Here is a 19,967-nt window from a genome sequence, read left to right as displayed (position 1 = left end):
ACTTTGGAAATTAGGAAGTTCTTTTCTTTTTCTTCTATGTGGCCATTTTTAAACATTTTCATTACTAATTCATTGTTTTTGTCCTGTAGCTTTGTTGTGGGATCTCTTTTTAGGACCCTGTAATCAGAAATATTGTTCACAATAATTTGCATTTTCCTCGTGTAATCATTTTTCTCCATCGCTACAGTGACATTGCCCTTATCCGCATTGAGTATCAGAATTTGTTTGTTGTTTTTGAGAAACTTTTTTGTAGAATGTAAAGTCTCGCACATGAATTTGTCAAGAAATGAGTGTGTACTCTTTTTCATGTATTCTTGTATCAATACCGTGAAATTGTTTCTTTCGATTTCTTGCCTTTCTTTATTTTGCACGGTTTGGATAATATTTTCTCCGTCGGCTATACATTTGAAAAGGGGGAATTTTTCTTTTTCTAATGGTAAAACATGTTTTGGACCTAGAGATAAAAGCCATTGTGTGTCTTTGGGGATGTCTAAAGATGTTGTGTTGCAAAAATATTCTGGTACCGCCCTAATGTTGTACTTTTCTTTTTCTTTCTCTCTTAAGTTTTCGTATTTAATAATTTGTGTATTTCTCACTTTTTTGCTAAGATTATTTATTAGGAAATCCTCGCTCTCAAAGAATGCCGTTGAGTGATACGGGTCGAGGTTTAGTGTTATTTCTGCTTTTAGTCTACTTTTCAATTTTTCTTTTTGTCTTCGTAGATCATGCTTTATACGTATAATGAGGTTAAGGAGTTTTATTTGCCCATTCTCTATGTACCTTGACACAACTTTTTTAAACTTACATGGGATTTTATTGTTGTTGATATTGTTGTTGATGGTGTATGTGATGTTCTTGGTTGCATCTATGATGAACTTTGGAACCAAACCGCTTCTTTTGCACCTCTCCAAAAATTTTGTCGATTCTGCCAGTCGAGTGATTTGTTGTGTGGTTTGTTGGTAGCGTCTAATTGATCTTTTCGTGTGAGTGTCATACTTGACTTTGATTGTTTTATACACTTTGTGTGTATTGTTTTTTCGGTGTGCTCTCCGATTCTCCATTTTATTGGTAAATTTAATAGCCTTGTTTAATATAATTTGATGATTTTGATTGAGCTTTAGGCCAGATTATTGAATAAAACTTCTTTTTTAGTAGTATTCAAAATATATATATTTTTCGATATTTCGACTTCAATCTGAAGTCATCATCAAGAATCTACGAAAAGAAAACAATTAACATTTTTAAACATACATTTCCGTAGCAAAAATACGACTTACACATATGGATATGTATGATCGACTGAACAGAAATTATGACAACATAATTTTAGTAAAAACAAAAGAGCGAAAAATATAAATAAAGATAAATCAAAAGCTCCCGCGAATATAAACAATTTCATGTACCGCAAGTGTAAACAAAAAACATATGTATACAATAAAAAATGTGTCAACAAAAAATAAAAAAAAATATATATATATATGTATGTACGTATTTAATGTATGTTATGCTCTCAGCATTGCTAGAGTTATTGTTCCAGCTTAAGTTTAGTGAGTGTGCTTAACTAACAGCAGCGTGATGTTGTTGTTTTAAGACCAAATTTCTGTAGGTTTGTGCACAATGGTCTACATCTGATTTAAAATTCATTTTTATATCATTGGGGGTGTTCAAAATGTGTAAGGTTTCTAAAATGAAGCGCTTATTATAATGTTTTTCATGTTCCAGAATGGTTACGTTTTCAAAATCTGGATAGTGTCCCGTTTCTTTGCAATGAGCAGCCAATGCTGTCTTGTTTTCTGGATTATTATTTCTCAATTTAATATTCGATTTGTGGGCGGAAAGCCTCGTCTTTAGTTTAAGTTTAGTTGTCCCTACATATACTTGTTCGCATACGTGGGACCCGTCGCCGTTACATGGAATTTTGTACACCACGTTGGATTTCTCATGATTTGGTATTTTGTCCTTTAAATTACTATAAATTGGTCGTAGAGTGTTGTTGTAAGTAAACGCGATTTCATATTTCTCTTTGTCATATAAATTTGAACCCTTGATTCTTTCAGACACTCCCGGGATATATGTCATTGATTTATAAATTTTATCACCTTTCTCGGTTGTATTATTATTGGCGTTCGCTGTGTGATGTTTGTGAATCAGTTTGTTTATAAGGGACCTGGGAAAAGAATTTTGTTCCAGGGTTTTTCTAATTATGGCTATGTTTTTGTTGTGAAACATCTTATCACTTATGTTAAGAACCCTTCTTATAAAATTTTTCGCTGTGTTCAAAATAGTGTTGGGTGCGTGTTTGGAATTATAATTGATAAGTCTACCCGAAGCTGTTTGTTTTTTATACCAATCAATGTATAACTTATTATTATTTTTAATTATTAATGTGTCAAGGTAGGGAAGTCTGTTATTTTTCTCCACTTCCATAGTAAATCGTATGGATTTGTAATATGTATTAAGTAGTTTAAGCATGTTTTCCATTTCGCTCGTTTTGACGATGGCAAATAAGTCGTCAACGTATTTGGTTAGCAATCGGGGTTTGCTTTTTGATTCCATCTCGAATCTTGTTAGCAGTTCATCTAAAACAATGTCAGCTATCACTGGGGAGGCTGGAGATCCCATTGGCATACCTGATCGTTGTTCGTAAATTTTGTCGTTGTATTTAAAATATCTATTGTCCCTCACGCAAAATTTTAATATGTTCATGAATAATTCTTTTGTTAAACATGTGTGCTCTTTAATGTCAGTCCACCTGGAGGCAATGATGTCGATAGCCGCATCCACGGGAATGCTGGGAAACAAAGAAACCACGTCAAACGACACCAAACTCTCATCATCGTAAATGTATGTGTCTTTAACTTTTTCTTTGAACTCTGTGGAATCTTTGACATTGTATTTCGAAGATTTTGTAATATTTTTAAGTATACGGACTACATATTTACATAAGTTATAGGAAGGGGACCCGATGGATGAGCAAATCGGGCGCAGCGGTATGCCATCTTTATGGATTTTTGGTAAACCATAAATCCTGGGAGGATTTGCAACTTTGGAAATTAGGAAGTTCTTTTCTTTTTCTTCTATGTGGCCATTTTTAAACATTTTCATTACTAATTCATTGTTTTTGTCCTGTAGCTTTGTTGTGGGATCTCTTTTTAGGACCCTGTAATCAGAAATATTGTTCACAATAATTTGCATTTTCCTCGTGTAATCATTTTTCTCCATCGCTACAGTGACATTGCCCTTATCCGCATTGAGTATCAGAATTTGTTTGTTGTTTTTGAGAAACTTTTTTGTAGAATGTAAAGTCTCGCACATGAATTTGTCAAGAAATGAGTGTGTACTCTTTTTCATGTATTCTTGTATCAATACCGTGAAATTGTTTCTTTCGATTTCTTGCCTTTCTTTATTTTGCACGGTTTGGATAATATTTTCTCCGTCGGCTATACATTTGAAAAGGGGGAATTTTTCTTTTTCTAATGGTAAAACATGTTTTGGACCTAGAGATAAAAGCCATTGTGTGTCTTTGGGGATGTCTAAAGATGTTGTGTTGCAAAAATATTCTGGTACCGCCCTAATGTTGTACTTTTCTTTTTCTTTCTCTCTTAAGTTTTCGTATTTAATAATTTGTGTATTTCTCACTTTTTTGCTAAGATTATTTATTAGGAAATCCTCGCTCTCAAAGAATGCCGTTGAGTGATACGGGTCGAGGTTTAGTGTTATTTCTGCTTTTAGTCTACTTTTCAATTTTTCTTTTTGTCTTCGTAGATCATGCTTTATACGTATAATGAGGTTAAGGAGTTTTATTTGCCCATTCTCTATGTACCTTGACACAACTTTTTTAAACTTACATGGGATTTTATTGTTGTTGATATTGTTGTTGATGGTGTATGTGATGTTCTTGGTTGCATCTATGATGAACTTTGGAACCAAACCGCTTCTTTTGCACCTCTCCAAAAATTTTGTCGATTCTGCCAGTCGAGTGATTTGTTGTGTGGTTTGTTGGTAGCGTCTAATTGATCTTTTCGTGTGAGTGTCATACTTGACTTTGATTGTTTTATACACTTTGTGTGTATTGTTTTTTCGGTGTGCTCTCCGATTCTCCATTTTATTGGTAAATTTAATAGCCTTGTTTAATATAATTTGATGATTTTGATTGAGCTTTAGGCCAGATTATTGAATAAAACTTCTTTTTTAGTAGTATTCAAAATATATATATTTTTCGATATTTCGACTTCAATCTGAAGTCATCATCAAGAATCTACGAAAAGAAAACAATTAACATTTTTAAACATACATTTCCGTAGCAAAAATACGACTTACACATATGGATATGTATGATCGACTGAACAGAAATTATGACAACATAATTTTAGTAAAAACAAAAGAGCGAAAAATATAAATAAAGATAAATCAAAAACTCCCGCGAATATAAACAATTTCATGTACCGCAAGTGTAAACAAAAAACATATGTATACAATAAAAAATGTGTCAACAAAAAATAAAAAAATATATATATATATATGTATGTACGTATTTAATGTATGTTATGCTCTCAGCATTGCTAGAGTTATTGTTCCAGCTTAAGTTTAGTGAGTGTGCTTAACTAACAGCAGCGTGATGTTGTTGTTTTAAGACCAAATTTCTGTAGGTTTGTGCACAATGGTCTACATCTGATTTAAAATTCATTTTTATATCATTGGGGGTGTTCAAAATGTGTAAGGTTTCTAAAATGAAGCGCTTATTATAATGTTTTTCATGTTCCAGAATGGTTACGTTTTCAAAATCTGGATAGTGTCCCGTTTCTTTGCAATGAGCAGCCAATGCTGTCTTGTTTTCTGGATTATTATTTCTCAATTTAATATTCGATTTGTGGGCGGAAAGCCTCGTCTTTAGTTTAAGTTTAGTTGTCCCTACATATACTTGTTCGCATACGTGGGACCCGTCGCCGTTACATGGAATTTTGTACACCACGTTGGATTTCTCATGATTTGGTATTTTGTCCTTTAAATTACTATAAATTGGTCGTAGAGTGTTGTTGTAAGTAAACGCGATTTCATATTTCTCTTTGTCATATAAATTTGAACCCTTGATTCTTTCAGACACTCCCGGGATATATGTCATTGATTTATAAATTTTATCACCTTTCTCGGTTGTATTATTATTGGCGTTCGCTGTGTGATGTTTGTGAATCAGTTTGTTTATAAGGGACCTGGGAAAAGAATTTTGTTCCAGGGTTTTTCTAATTATGGCTATGTTTTTGTTGTGAAACATCTTATCACTTATGTTAAGAACCCTTCTTATAAAATTTTTCGCTGTGTTCAAAATAGTGTTGGGTGCGTGTTTGGAATTATAATTGATAAGTCTACCCGAAGCTGTTTGTTTTTTATACCAATCAATGTATAACTTATTATTATTTTTAATTATTAATGTGTCAAGGTAGGGAAGTCTGTTATTTTTCTCCACTTCCATAGTAAATCGTATGGATTTGTAATATGTATTAAGTAGTTTAAGCATGTTTTCCATTTCGCTCGTTTTGACGATGGCAAATAAGTCGTCAACGTATTTGGTTAGCAATCGGGGTTTGCTTTTTGATTCCATCTCGAATCTTGTTAGCAGTTCATCTAAAACAATGTCAGCTATCACTGGGGAGGCTGGAGATCCCATTGGCATACCTGATCGTTGTTCGTAAATTTTGTCGTTGTATTTAAAATATCTATTGTCCCTCACGCAAAATTTTAATATGTTCATGAATAATTCTTTTGTTAAACATGTGTGCTCTTTAATGTCAGTCCACCTGGAGGCAATGATGTCGATAGCCGCATCCACGGGAATGCTGGGAAACAAAGAAACCACGTCAAACGACACCAAACTCTCATCATCGTAAATGTATGTGTCTTTAACTTTTTCTTTGAACTCTGTGGAATCTTTGACATTGTATTTCGAAGATTTTGTAATATTTTTAAGTATACGGACTACATATTTACATAAGTTATAGGAAGGGGACCCGATGGATGAGCAAATCGGGCGCAGCGGTATGCCATCTTTATGGATTTTTGGTAAACCATAAATCCTGGGAGGATTTGCAACTTTGGAAATTAGGAAGTTCTTTTCTTTTTCTTTTTTTTTTTTTTTTTTTTTTTTCTATGTGGCCATTTTTAAACATTTTCATTACTAATTCATTGTTTTTGTCCTGTAGCTTTGTTGTGGGATCTCTCTCCAGGTGGACTGACATTAAAGAGCACACATGTTTAACAAAAGAATTATTCATGAACATATTAAAATTTTGCGTGAGGGACAATAGATATTTTAAATACAACGACAAAATTTACGAACAACGATCAGGTATGCCAATGGGATCTCCAGCCTCCCCAGTGATAGCTGACATTGTTTTAGATGAACTGCTAACAAGATTCGAGATGGAATCAAAAAGCAAACCCCGATTGCTAACCAAATACGTTGACGACTTATTTGCCATCGTCAAAACGAGCGAAATGGAAAACATGCTTAAACTACTTAATACATATTACAAATCCATACGATTTACTATGGAAGTGGAGAAAAATAACAGACTTCCCTACCTTGACACATTAATAATTAAAAATAATAATAAGTTATACATTGATTGGTATAAAAAACAAACAGCTTCGGGTAGACTTATCAATTATAATTCCAAACACGCACCCAACACTATTTTGAACACAGCGAAAAATTTTATAAGAAGGGTTCTTAACATAAGTGATAAGATGTTTCACAACAAAAACATAGCCATAATTAGAAAAACCCTGGAACAAAATTCTTTTCCCAGGTCCCTTATAAACAAACTGATTCACAAACATCACACAGCGAACGCCAATAATAATACAACCGAGAAAGGTGATAAAATTTATAAATCAATGACATATATCCCGGGAGTGTCTGAAAGAATCAAGGGTTCAAATTTATATGACAAAGAGAAATATGAAATCGCGTTTACTTACAACAACACTCTACGACCAATTTATAGTAATTTAAAGGACAAAATACCAAATCATGAGAAATCCAACGTGGTGTACAAAATTCCATGTAACGGCGACGGGTCCCACGTATGCGAACAAGTATATGTAGGGACAACTAAACTTAAACTAAAGACGAGGCTTTCCGCCCACAAATCGAATATTAAATTGAGAAATAATAATCCAGAAAACAAGACAGCATTGGCTGCTCATTGCAAAGAAACGGGACACTATCCAGATTTTGAAAACGTAACCATTCTGGAACATGAAAAACATTATAATAAGCGCTTCATTTTAGAAACCTTACACATTTTGAACACCCCCAATGATATAAAAATGAATTTTAAATCAGATGTAGACCATTGTGCACAAACCTACAGAAATTTGGTCTTAAAACAACAACATCACGCTGCTGTTAGTTAAGCACACTCACTAAACTTAAGCTGGAACAATAACTCTAGCAATGCTGAGAGCATAACATACATTAAATACGTACATACATATATATATATATATTTTTTTATTTTTTGTTGACACATTTTTTATTGTATACATATGTTTTTTGTTTACACTTGCGGTACATGAAATTGTTTATATTCGCGGGAGTTTTTGATTTATCTTTATTTATATTTTTCGCTCTTTTGTTTTTACTAAAATTATGTTGTCATAATTTCTGTTCAGTCGATCATACATATCCATATGTGTAAGTCGTATTTTTGCTACGGAAATGTATGTTTAAAAATGTTAATTGTTTTCTTTTCGTAGATTCTTGATGATGACTTCAGATTGAAGTCGAAATATCGAAAAATATATATATTTTGAATACTACTAAAAAAGAAGTTTTATTCAATAATCTGGCCTAAAGCTCAATCAAAATCATCAAATTATATTAAACAAGGCTATTAAATTTACCAATAAAATGGAGAATCGGAGAGCACACCGAAAAAACAATACACACAAAGTGTATAAAACAATCAAAGTCAAGTATGACACTCACACGAAAAGATCAATTAGACGCTACCAACAAACCACACAACAAATCACTCGACTGGCAGAATCGACAAAATTTTTGGAGAGGTGCAAAAGAAGCGGTTTGGTTCCAAAGTTCATCATAGATGCAACCAAGAACATCACATACACCATCAACAACAATATCAACAACAATAAAATCCCATGTAAGTTTAAAAAAGTTGTGTCAAGGTACATAGAGAATGGGCAAATAAAACTCCTTAACCTTATTATACGTATAAAGCATGATCTACGAAGACAAAAAGAAAAATTGAAAAGTAGACTAAAAGCAGAAATAACACTAAACCTCGACCCGTATCACTCAACGGCATTCTTTGAGAGCGAGGATTTCCTAATAAATAATCTTAGCAAAAAAGTGAGAAATACACAAATTATTAAATACGAAAACTTAAGAGAGAAAGAAAAAGAAAAGTACAACATTAGGGCGGTACCAGAATATTTTTGCAACACAACATCTTTAGACATCCCCAAAGACACACAATGGCTTTTATCTCTAGGTCCAAAACATGTTTTACCATTAGAAAAAGAAAAATTCCCCTTTTCAAATGTATAGCCGACGGTGAAAATATTATCCAAACCGTGCAAAATAAAGAAAGGCAAGAAATCGAAAGAAACAATTTCACGGTATTGATACAAGAATACATGAAAAAGAGTACACACTCATTTCTTGACAAATTCATGTGCGAGACTTTACATTCTACAAAAAAGTTTCTCAAAAACAACAAACAAATTCTGATACTCAATGCGGATAAGGGCAATGTCACTGTAGCGATGGAGAAAAATGATTACACGAGGAAAATGCAAATTATTGTGAACAATATTTCTGATTACAGGGTCCTAAAAAGAGATCCCACAACAAAGCTACAGGACAAAAACAATGAATTAGTAATGAAAATGTTTAAAAATGGCCACATAGAAGAAAAAGAAAAGAACTTCCTAATTTCCAAAGTTGCAAATCCTCCCAGGATTTATGGTTTACCAAAAATCCATAAAGATGGCATACCGCTGCGCCCGATTTGCTCATCCATCGGGTCCCCTTCCTATAACTTATGTAAATATGTAGTCCGTATACTTAAAAATATTACAAAATCTTCGAAATACAATGTCAAAGATTCCACAGAGTTCAAAGAAAAAGTTAAAGACACATACATTTACGATGATGAGAGTTTGGTGTCGTTTGACGTGGTTTCTTTGTTTCCCAGCATTCCCGTGGATGCGGCTATCGACATCATTGCCTCCAGGTGGACTGACATTAAAGAGCACACATGTTTAACAAAAGAATTATTCATGAACATATTAAAATTTTGCGTGAGGGACAATAGATATTTTAAATACAACGACAAAATTTACGAACAACGATCAGGTATGCCAATGGGATCTCCAGCCTCCCCAGTGATAGCTGACATTGTTTTAGATGAACTGCTAACAAGATTCGAGATGGAATCAAAAAGCAAACCCCGATTGCTAACCAAATACGTTGACGACTTATTTGCCATCGTCAAAACGAGCGAAATGGAAAACATGCTTAAACTACTTAATACATATTACAAATCCATACGATTTACTATGGAAGTGGAGAAAAATAACAGACTTCCCTACCTTGACACATTAATAATTAAAAATAATAATAAGTTATACATTGATTGGTATAAAAAACAAACAGCTTCGGGTAGACTTATCAATTATAATTCCAAACACGCACCCAACACTATTTTGAACACAGCGAAAAATTTTATAAGAAGGGTTCTTAACATAAGTGATAAGATGTTTCACAACAAAAACATAGCCATAATTAGAAAAACCCTGGAACAAAATTCTTTTCCCAGGTCCCTTATAAACAAACTGATTCACAAACATCACACAGCGAACGCCAATAATAATACAACCGAGAAAGGTGATAAAATTTATAAATCAATGACATATATCCCGGGAGTGTCTGAAAGAATCAAGGGTTCAAATTTATATGACAAAGAGAAATATGAAATCGCGTTTACTTACAACAACACTCTACGACCAATTTATAGTAATTTAAAGGACAAAATACCAAATCATGAGAAATCCAACGTGGTGTACAAAATTCCATGTAACGGCGACGGGTCCCACGTATGCGAACAAGTATATGTAGGGACAACTAAACTTAAACTAAAGACGAGGCTTTCCGCCCACAAATCGAATATTAAATTGAGAAATAATAATCCAGAAAACAAGACAGCATTGGCTGCTCATTGCAAAGAAACGGGACACTATCCAGATTTTGAAAACGTAACCATTCTGGAACATGAAAAACATTATAATAAGCGCTTCATTTTAGAAACCTTACACATTTTGAACACCCCCAATGATATAAAAATGAATTTTAAATCAGATGTAGACCATTGTGCACAAACCTACAGAAATTTGGTCTTAAAACAACAACATCACGCTGCTGTTAGTTAAGCACACTCACTAAACTTAAGCTGGAACAATAACTCTAGCAATGCTGAGAGCATAACATACATTAAATACGTACATACATATATATATATATATTTTTTTATTTTTTGTTGACACATTTTTTATTGTATACATATGTTTTTTGTTTACACTTGCGGTACATGAAATTGTTTATATTCGCGGGAGTTTTTGATTTATCTTTATTTATATTTTTCGCTCTTTTGTTTTTACTAAAATTATGTTGTCATAATTTCTGTTCAGTCGATCATACATATCCATATGTGTAAGTCGTATTTTTGCTACGGAAATGTATGTTTAAAAATGTTAATTGTTTTCTTTTCGTAGATTCTTGATGATGACTTCAGATTGAAGTCGAAATATCGAAAAATATATATATTTTGAATACTACTAAAAAAGAAGTTTTATTCAATAATCTGGCCTAAAGCTCAATCAAAATCATCAAATTAAAATTTAGGAATCAATATTTTGTTTATTTTTTGAGGCGATTAATCGTCGTTTTCATCGACGTTATCAATTCAATTTTGCTGGCATTCTCAGTTTTTTACACATGCTTATTGTAATAGAATTTAGTAATCAATAATTGTATTAGTCAAATGATTAGTTAAGCTGTGAATTGACTATTTAACTTAGACGAATGATTGATTAAAGGCACAGTAATGGTCTTGAAAGATGTTATGAAAATTTATGTTATCAAACTATATCAATGAATATTAGGAAATGTCTCAATTCCTCCTCTCCCTATCTTTGTTTTTCAACAGCCACTGAACGCACTTCTGATCCAGCAATTGATGTTTCCAATCTAAGCAATGAATATCGCTCTTCACTCTCAAATGAGCAACTAGCTGAGTATAAAAAAGTTAAAGAGATCTTAACACGTATGAATAAATTCTGCGTCACATCTGGTATGTATTTTGTATTAAAAAGGTTATGTATATTAGATTACAATATGGAGAAATGTCATATTTACTTTAATAACCAAATTGTACTTCGAACATTAATTCTACTCCTTTTCTTTGTTGCTGCTGCAGGTCCCATTGTAAAGCCGCGCAAACATGAACAACGCCTTTTACGTAACGTTGGTGTACACACTGTTATCCTTGATCTACTGCAAAATCCATATGATGAAAAGGACGATGTGCTGATGAAGGAACTTATGTGTTTGGCACATGCATTTCTGCAAAATTTTTGTTTGGGCAATCAACAAAATCAAGTATTGCTGCATGATCAATTGGATTTGTTCTTGAATCCGGGAGTGAGTGAAATTGAAATATCTTTGCTTACATTTTCCATTAGATATTGAGGTAATACACTCAGCTCGATTCATAGATATATATACTGGAATTGTAACAGGTCACATATATCAGGCTGTGTAGCATCCTTACCACAAATGGAAGTTTTCATACTGCATGTCTGAAAGTTTTCATTGCAGAAGTCTAATAAGTTTTATGAGGTTTCAGAGAGGAATTGAGAGTGATAGTGGGAGTGGGAATGAGAGAAATTAGGGGTAGATATCGTAGAGGGAATAGAAGTGGAAATGGGAGTCAGAGTTGCAGTGCGGAAAAGCGGAAGTAGGAGCGAGAGTCAGAGCGGGAGTGTGAGTGAGAGTGGGAGTGGAGAGAAAGCGGAATTGGCAGTGTTTGTGGTAGTCGGTGGAGTCTGAGTTGTAGTGGGGGTGAAAAAGTGAAATGGTGAAGTTTTCAGTTGGATTGGGAAACCCGTTTAGTATACTAGAGAATTTAGTTGAGTCCTATTTAAATATTTTTTTATTTCACAACATTTAAATCAATCAATTAGATTCTAAAATAAATATTCTCAATTTCCAGATCCTCGAAGCGAAAACGGTGTGTGCCATCTTCAAAGACAACCTCGCGCTTTGTAACGAAGTAACCGACAAAGTCGTACAACATTTTGTACATTGTATTGAAATTCATGGACGGCATGTTGTCTATTTGCAATTTCTTCAAACCATCGTTAAAGCTGAAAATCAATTTATACGCAAATGTCAAGATATGGTCATGCAGGAGTTAATCAATGCTGGCGAAGATGTGCTGGTATTTTACAATGATAAAACATCATTCAATCAATTCGTATCAATGATGCAAACCGAAAAGTCACCACTAAGTGATACAAGTCCATTGCGTTATCATGTAGAGTTGGTCAAGCTGCTTGCCTGCTGTACAATGGGCAAAAATGTTTACACCGAAATTAAGTGCAATAATTTACTCTCACTCGATGATATTGTAACAATTATTTGTCATCCAGCTTGTATACCAGAAGTAAAAGAAGCATATGTTGATTTTCTCAATCATTGTTATATTGACACCGAAGTTGAGGTGAAAGAAATCTATTCATCGAGTCATATGTGGAATTTATTTGAAAAATCATTTCTTGTCGATATACATCAACTCATTGCCATTGGCGCCAACGCCGATAAAACGCTACTCAATTATGTATTGAATGGTGTAACCAATGTTTTGAATACCTTCTTCTCCAGTCCCTTCTCCGATCAAAGCACCATCGTGCAAACACGTCAGATGATTTTCGTGCAGATACTGCAAGCCACCTATCGCTTAACACAGTGCAAATGGTTGACACTGGCCGATCGCTTTAATGTCGAGAACTGCGTTCGTACATTGGCTGAATCGGCAAAAATGCGTAACATTGCAATACCATTAGATTTGGAACAACAGGTTGTATCGATGTCTAGTAAAACTGCATTGCTTACACGTCAAACTACTAAATGGCTATTAGCCTCGAAGCAGCCAAAATATGAGACACAGCTCTCGGCAAATTTAATGCGTTTGGACCGATCGATTATAGAGGGCTTGCAAGATATTGTCTCACTGTTGGAAGATCAACTGAAGCCGGTGGTGGAGGCAGAATTGTCGCTATTGGTAGACATTCTGTATAGGTCGGAGTTGCTCTTTCCGCCTGGTACAGAGGCGCGTAAAAGTTGTGAGAGTGGCGGTTTCATACGTAAGCTAATCAAACATACTGAAAAGCTGCTGGAGGAGAAGGAAGAGAAATTGTGTGTAAAAGTTTTGCGTACTTTGCGTGAAATGATGGCAATTGATGTGAATTATGGTGATAAAGGTGATGCATTACGAAACACTTTATTAATGCGGTACTTTGATCAGAAGGGGGGCGGTGGTGGAAGTAGTGGTGGTGGTCTTATAAGCGGTGTTGGCGGAGTTGGTGGTGTTGGTGGTGTATTGGGGGCAGTCGGCGGTGACAGCGGCATAGCTAGTGTAGCAAAAAAGGCAATCGAAGGTATGTCATTTGAATTTTTTTCAAATTCTTTTTTTTCTTTGTAAGTGAAACTTATTAACCCATTTTTAGTTATACATACAGAGAAATAAATATTTTTAAAAGTGCATCTGTTATGGAGACTTATTGATGAGCTCTACAGCCGGAAAACCTTCAAGCAATTACCAAAAACCATATTACATTGAAGTTTTTCCCGACATTGATAGCACCATAGCAAATTTGCGTTAAGAATGTGGTGAAAATGAAATGACGCACTCTATATCTGAGGAGGGTCTTTTTACGGTGCCAATCTTTTTAATATTGGAAATATGAAGGCTTTTATAATTGGATGCCTGGATGTCCAGATGTTTGACTTTGCGCCTCAATCTCGCCAGAAGAGATAGCTAATAGTCCCCTAGGAAAACTACTTTTTAATTATTTTTACATCGACGGAGTACGCTATAATTTAAAAACAAAAAAAGGTTCACGGGGATCTTTTCTAAATAACTGTTTTTGAGACTGTTATGGTCTTTTTCTGGGTCATCGGAACTATTTCGGTATCATTAAATACTAATTATTAGACTCATTTTAAGATTGCTTTTGGGATCATATCAAGATTATATTTGGATCATAACGATATTATCTCCAGATCATTTCAGAATTGTTTTCGGAAACATTCGGGATCATTTTGGGAGTGTCTGCGGTCGTTTCACTATTGTTCACGAGACTATTTTATGACCACTAAATAACATATCGGAATCGTATTGGAACTTTTTTTTTTTTTTTTTTTTTTTTTTTTTTTTTTTTTTTTTTTTTATTATTTATAAAAGCTTATACAATGTTATTTAACATATGTACAACCTAAAAAATACATGCAGCGGTAGCATCAGAGGCTATCAGCTGTCCGTTGAATAAGTGATTTGTGTTATATTCTTCTCAATAAATCGGAATCTTTTAGAAAATGATATATGGTTTTTATGTTTTCGTCAGTTGGATTGGAAAGAAGGGAGATAGGATCCATGTTAAAGTTGCGTTCTCTTTTATCTCGCAGCATTGGGCAAAATTCTAATAGGTGGAGGACAGTTGCTGTGTCGTTGCAAAATGGACAGCAATTGTTTCTTGTGCTACCAAGGAGGTGAGCGTGCGTAGCTATTGTGTGTCCTATCCGGAGACGTATGTATGGAGTGAGAATGTTAGCTGGTATTGTTGATGGATACACTGGTTTGATCCTTGCTGAGTTGACTATAGCATAATGGTGATTATAAGAAATCCAATCGATGGCTAGTTTAGAGTGTCTTCTTTCGTTGATGAGACGATATATGTCAGATTTTGTAAAGAAGCTGACTGTTATTATGGGCGACTTAGATGCATCTCTTGCTAATTCATCAGCGTAAAAATTTCCAGTTATACCAGTGTGGCTTGGAACCCACATTAGCTTAATTTTATTTCGGTACAGAATAAGATATTCTCTAATTGCTTTGATGACATTAGTGAGGTTATTGCAATTTTGTATAGCTTGAAAACATGATAAGCTGTCGGTACATATTATATATTTTCCAGAGTTTTTAGAAGCATGTAGAACGGCGTGGAAAATAGCGGAGGCCTCGGCAATAAATATAGAACAGAAGGGGAAAAGCAGCCCATAGGATATCGGCTTACCTTTTTCGCTAACGACAGCAAATGACGTGCTGGTATTTTTTGATCCGTCCGTGTAAATAAATCTCCAACTATTGTGTTTTAATGCACTCGCAACTACTAGAAATTCAGCAATGTAAATCGCATTCGGAGTGGTATTTTTGGGTAGGCGAACTAGATTGTCTATAAAAGTTTCTTTAGAAATCAACCATGGAGGATGACAAAGTTTACGTAGTTTGGGTGGTTTTAATGGCAAGTTGTTTGTTTTGGCAAAAGACGCGCTTTTGTATATTGCTGATTCCATTTTAGGCGATCGAATCCGTGATGATGCTGAATGTAAAGCATTTTGTAGCGTGTTATTGGAACCAAGGATAATCCTAGGGTAGAGTTTGATAGTGCTGTCTTCCATTTTGTCCCTTAGAAAGGGAAGACCAGATTCTGCTAATAAATTTTTGATAGGCGATGTTGGGAAAGCATGGAGCGATCTTCTTATAGCTGAGTGATACGGAGCAGCAAGCATTTTGATATGGTTCTTTGAGTGATGTCCATAAATTTCAATAGCGTAGTTTAATACGGAGAGTATTAGGGCGTTGACAACTTGAATTAATAGAGCTGGGCCAATGAGCGAGCGCTTACATGATAGGTACTTAATGATATTTGAGTTTTTAATAATTCTATTTTTTATATACTGACAGTGATCTTTAAATACATACTTACTATCTAGGACTAATCCAAGAAACTTAATTGTAGGAGGACAAGGAATATTTACATTGTTAAATGAAATTGGTGGAAAATTACAACTTTGTTTTCTACAAATGTGGAATGATTTAGATTTAGAGTACGATATTGAAGCGCCCGACGAGAGGGACCAAGAGGATAGCTGGGAAAGGACGTCTACAAAGGAAGAGGATATGGAACTAAGGTCGGAAGATTTGGAAAATATGAGCAGGTCATCAGCATATAGCTCGTGACGTATATTAGGGAAATTTGATAGGATAGAACTGATTTCGTCAAATGCTATGATGAACAAAATACCTGACAGCGGTGATCCCTGAGGGGTTCCGTTATCTAAGGAAAGTGAGGGAGAAGATGAACCAGAAATAAGAACTTTAATTTTTCGTTTATATAGGAAAGATTTTACAAAATTAAAAATACGGGGTCCTACCTTCCATTTAATTAATTGTCTTAAAACCACGTGTATGCCTACGCGATCAAATGCCTTTTCGAAATCAAGGGAGAGAAGGGAAACGTGGTTTTTGTTAGATAGAGCATCGCAGATGAAATGGTCAAGGTAAAGAAGGGCATCAATTGTGCTTTGGCCTTTTTTAAATGCAACCTGATTAGAGTGAATGAGTTTATTAAATTGGAGGAACCATGAAAGCCTAGTAGCAATAATTTTTTCTAAGAGTTTTCCTAGGCAAGGTAGGAGAGAAATTGGGCGATAGCTGGTAACTTCGTAGGGAGGTTTACCAGGTTTTAATATTGGGATGACGGCGCTGGTTTTCCAGGTTTGGGGTATGACGGAAGTTTGAAAGATATTGTTGTAAAGTTTAAGGAGTCTATTGCGGAGGAGAGGGGGTAGGTTTTTGATGATGGGATAGGAAATTTTATCTATTCCAGGAGTTTTACCTTTAACGGAAGACAGGGCAAGATGAAGTTCAATTGAAGACAGATTTGAATCGAGGTATTTGGCTGAAGGTGATAAGGAAGGGGGAAGGTAGGTATAGGAGAGAATAGATTGTTTGTTAGAAGAGTATTCAGGTGAGAAATTAGGGTCAGAGGAGTTGTTAGAGAAATAAGTGGCGAACTCTAAGGCTATATCCTGAGGATATAGTAGGTTGCCTTGTGAGGATTTGAGGGGTGGGATAGGAGAGGAGGTTAGGTTACCAGATAATCTTTTTATGTTTGTCCAAATCATTTTGGGATCAGAAGAGGAATTTATGCTGGCTGTGAGAGTCTGAAAAGATTTAATTTTAGCTAACTTAGCTTTTCTTCTAAAAATGGCATTCGCTTTTTTATATGCTACCAGATTCGATGGCGAGCGGTTATGTTTGAAATGATACCAAGCTTGTTGCTTGTGAATTCTAAGAGAAGAAAGTTCATTATCCCACCAAGGAGGGTTGTTATTTCTGGGTTTAGGAGAGGTTAGTGGAATGGATTGATTGGCTGCAGATCTAATAATTTTTTGGATCCTAGAAGCTTCTTGATTTATGTTATTAGAAGAAGGAAGAGTATCTGAGTAGTTCAAACAAAAATCTTCGAATTTAGGCCAGTCAGCTGAAGAAGTTTTAAAGAATATTCTGGGTTTAAAGAAGGTTGAATTTTGGTGGGAAATGTTAGCTTTGATAGGAAAATGATCGCTTCCATGTAGATCATCTATACGATGCCAATCAATTTTAGGTGATAGCGAGGTAGAACAGAGTGTCAGGTCAATGTGGGTAAAAGTGGAATGGGTTGAGAAGTGGGTAGGAGAACCATCATTAAGTACGAAACAGTCGGAGCTAAGTACAGCATCTTCAATTGCTCGGCCTTTGGTGTTGGATGATGGGGAACCCCAAAGAGGACACCAGGCATTGAAGTCACCAGCAAGTAAGAAAGGAGTAGAGCCAGGTGGGAGAAGGTTCAGAAAATCAGCTGATGTAAATGTTTGGTGTGGCGGGGAATAGGCACAAATTAGGTTGATTTTAAAGGGGGAGGAAATTTCAAGGGAAAGGGACAAGATATTCGAAGGAGATATAGAGAGAATGTTATGCGGAATGTTTCTTCTAATCAGGATTGCGATACCTTGTTTGCTTGATGTGTTAGACGGGAGGTTATAGAAGTGACCAATAAATGATTTTGGGGTATAGGCTGTTTTATTGCTTGCTATATGTGTTTCATTTAGTAATATAATAGAAGGGTTGTGTTCTTTAATTAATATTTCAAGTTCTAAGTAGTTATTTATGTAACCGTTAATGTTCCATTGAAGGACAGTTAACATCATGAAAAAGAAAAAAGGAAAAGAAAAATGTGTCAGGAATTATGTTTCCATGAGCGAGGGGATGTTTGAGGTGGGAAAGAAAGTAGGAGAAGGCACAGAGGCGGGAGGCGAATTAATGGCAGGGGATGAGGATAGGGAGAGAGGAGAGAAGGGGGGAGAAGGAGAGTTGTTTAGGGAGGATACTGAGGGAGATGGGGTATTAATGCAGTCGGAAGGGACTGTATGGTTGTTGGTATTTGAAAGGGTGTTGTTGTTGTTTGAAGTTTTAGCAATAATGTTGAGGTTGGAATCGTTTGGGTGTAAGTTGTTTTCATTTTTGGAGGAATTTGCATTGAAATAAGCGTTGTTGCTGGAAGCGGTTATGTTGGCGTAAGAAAATGGTTTAGGAGTAGTTGGAGTTTGTGCCTTGTAAAGGCTGATGGCTTCGCTCATTGAGCATTTGTGAATAGTTTTAATTTTAAGTATTTCTTTAGATTGGACAAATTTAGGACAGTCATTAGATGAAGCAGGATGTTCACCACCGCAATTTGCGCATTTCACTCTAGTACACTCAGAGGGGGAGGAATGGTTAGGGGGAAGATTGCAGATTACGCAGGATGGAGTACTGTTGCAGCGTTTGGTAGTGTGACCTAACAATTGGCAAGTTTTACAGCGCATGGGATTTGGGTAATAGGGACGGATATCAAGAGTTCGCCAGGCAACTTCAATACGACTAGGCAAAGTGTATTTCTCAATCGTTAAGAGTATTGCGCCCGTAGGCTCCCGCTTGCCATTGTTTAGTTTGGTGAATTTGTGAACTGCAATTACGCCTTGATCTTTCAGACCTTCTATTATTTCCTCATCAGCAAGTTGGCAGATAAATGGAGCATAAATCGTTCCCTTTACTGAGTTAAGTGAGTTGTGAAGTAAGATTTCGACAGCACCAGCGCCGGGCAGGTGTTTAGTTGAGAGAAATTTGTCAGCAATTTTTTGGTTTTTTACGAGTAGTAGTAGACTACCATCTCGAAGAGATGTTATGTTGTTAACGTCTTTACTAATTGATTGTATACCTTTGTAGACAGCAAAACAAGATGTGGTTGAAATCGGTTTTTTTTCGTCCTTCGATTTTATTACCAGATACTTAGGATTATCCTTCTGCGTTATAGGTAATTCCGGGAATAAGTCAAGTGTTGCAGTTGTTGGTTTTTTTCTTTTGGATTTAGGAGCTGGAGATAAAGGTGCAAACCTATTATCCCCCAGCTTGTTGGCCCCGAGGGGCATTGTGAACAATTACGATTTTATCAAGTTAAATTTTTGATCTAAAGTTTTATCAAAAGAAAAACGCACGTGAAAAAGCTCAAAAAGCAAATTTAGGTTAAATAGCGCAAACAGAAAGTAGCGAGTATAAATACAAACGAATTAAATGCGACCGTACGGCTTGACAGTTCGGTAGCGAATGCGTATTGGAACTATTTCGGGATTTCTTTCTAAACCACTTCTGAATTATTTCAAGAAACATATCAGGGCTACTTCAGGATAATTTCAAAATTGTTTGCAAGTAATTTTAAGGATTGTTATGGTAATGATAACAGGGTTATTTTATGACTCTTCGGAATAATTTTGCTGGCATTTCCGCAATATCTATGGATTT

The 19,967-nt window shown here is 35.2% G+C and overlaps 1 protein-coding gene across 11 annotated transcripts in view; it reads left to right on the top strand.

Annotated features, from left to right (window-relative positions):
- Itpr (Inositol 1,4,5,-trisphosphate receptor) overlaps positions 1-19,967 on the top strand; it is a 148,037-nt gene that overhangs the window by 111,944 nt on the left and 16,126 nt on the right. For all 11 annotated transcript variants that reach the window (XM_067791988.1, XM_067791985.1, XM_067791975.1 and 8 more), the window contains 3 exons: positions 11,235-11,378; positions 11,505-11,728; positions 12,300-13,746. In XM_067791988.1, the coding sequence (XP_067648089.1) occupies positions 11,235-11,378; positions 11,505-11,728; positions 12,300-13,746 (1,815 nt within the window). The remainder of the gene's footprint in view (positions 1-11,234; positions 11,379-11,504; positions 11,729-12,299; positions 13,747-19,967) is intronic.

Source organism: Eurosta solidaginis, chromosome 1, assembly GCF_040869045.1.
Source record: "Eurosta solidaginis isolate ZX-2024a chromosome 1, ASM4086904v1, whole genome shotgun sequence".
Taxonomy (NCBI): Eukaryota; Metazoa; Arthropoda; class Insecta; order Diptera; family Tephritidae; genus Eurosta; species Eurosta solidaginis.
Note: the sequence above shows the minus strand (reverse complement) of the source record. Positions and strands in the feature narration are given on the sequence as shown.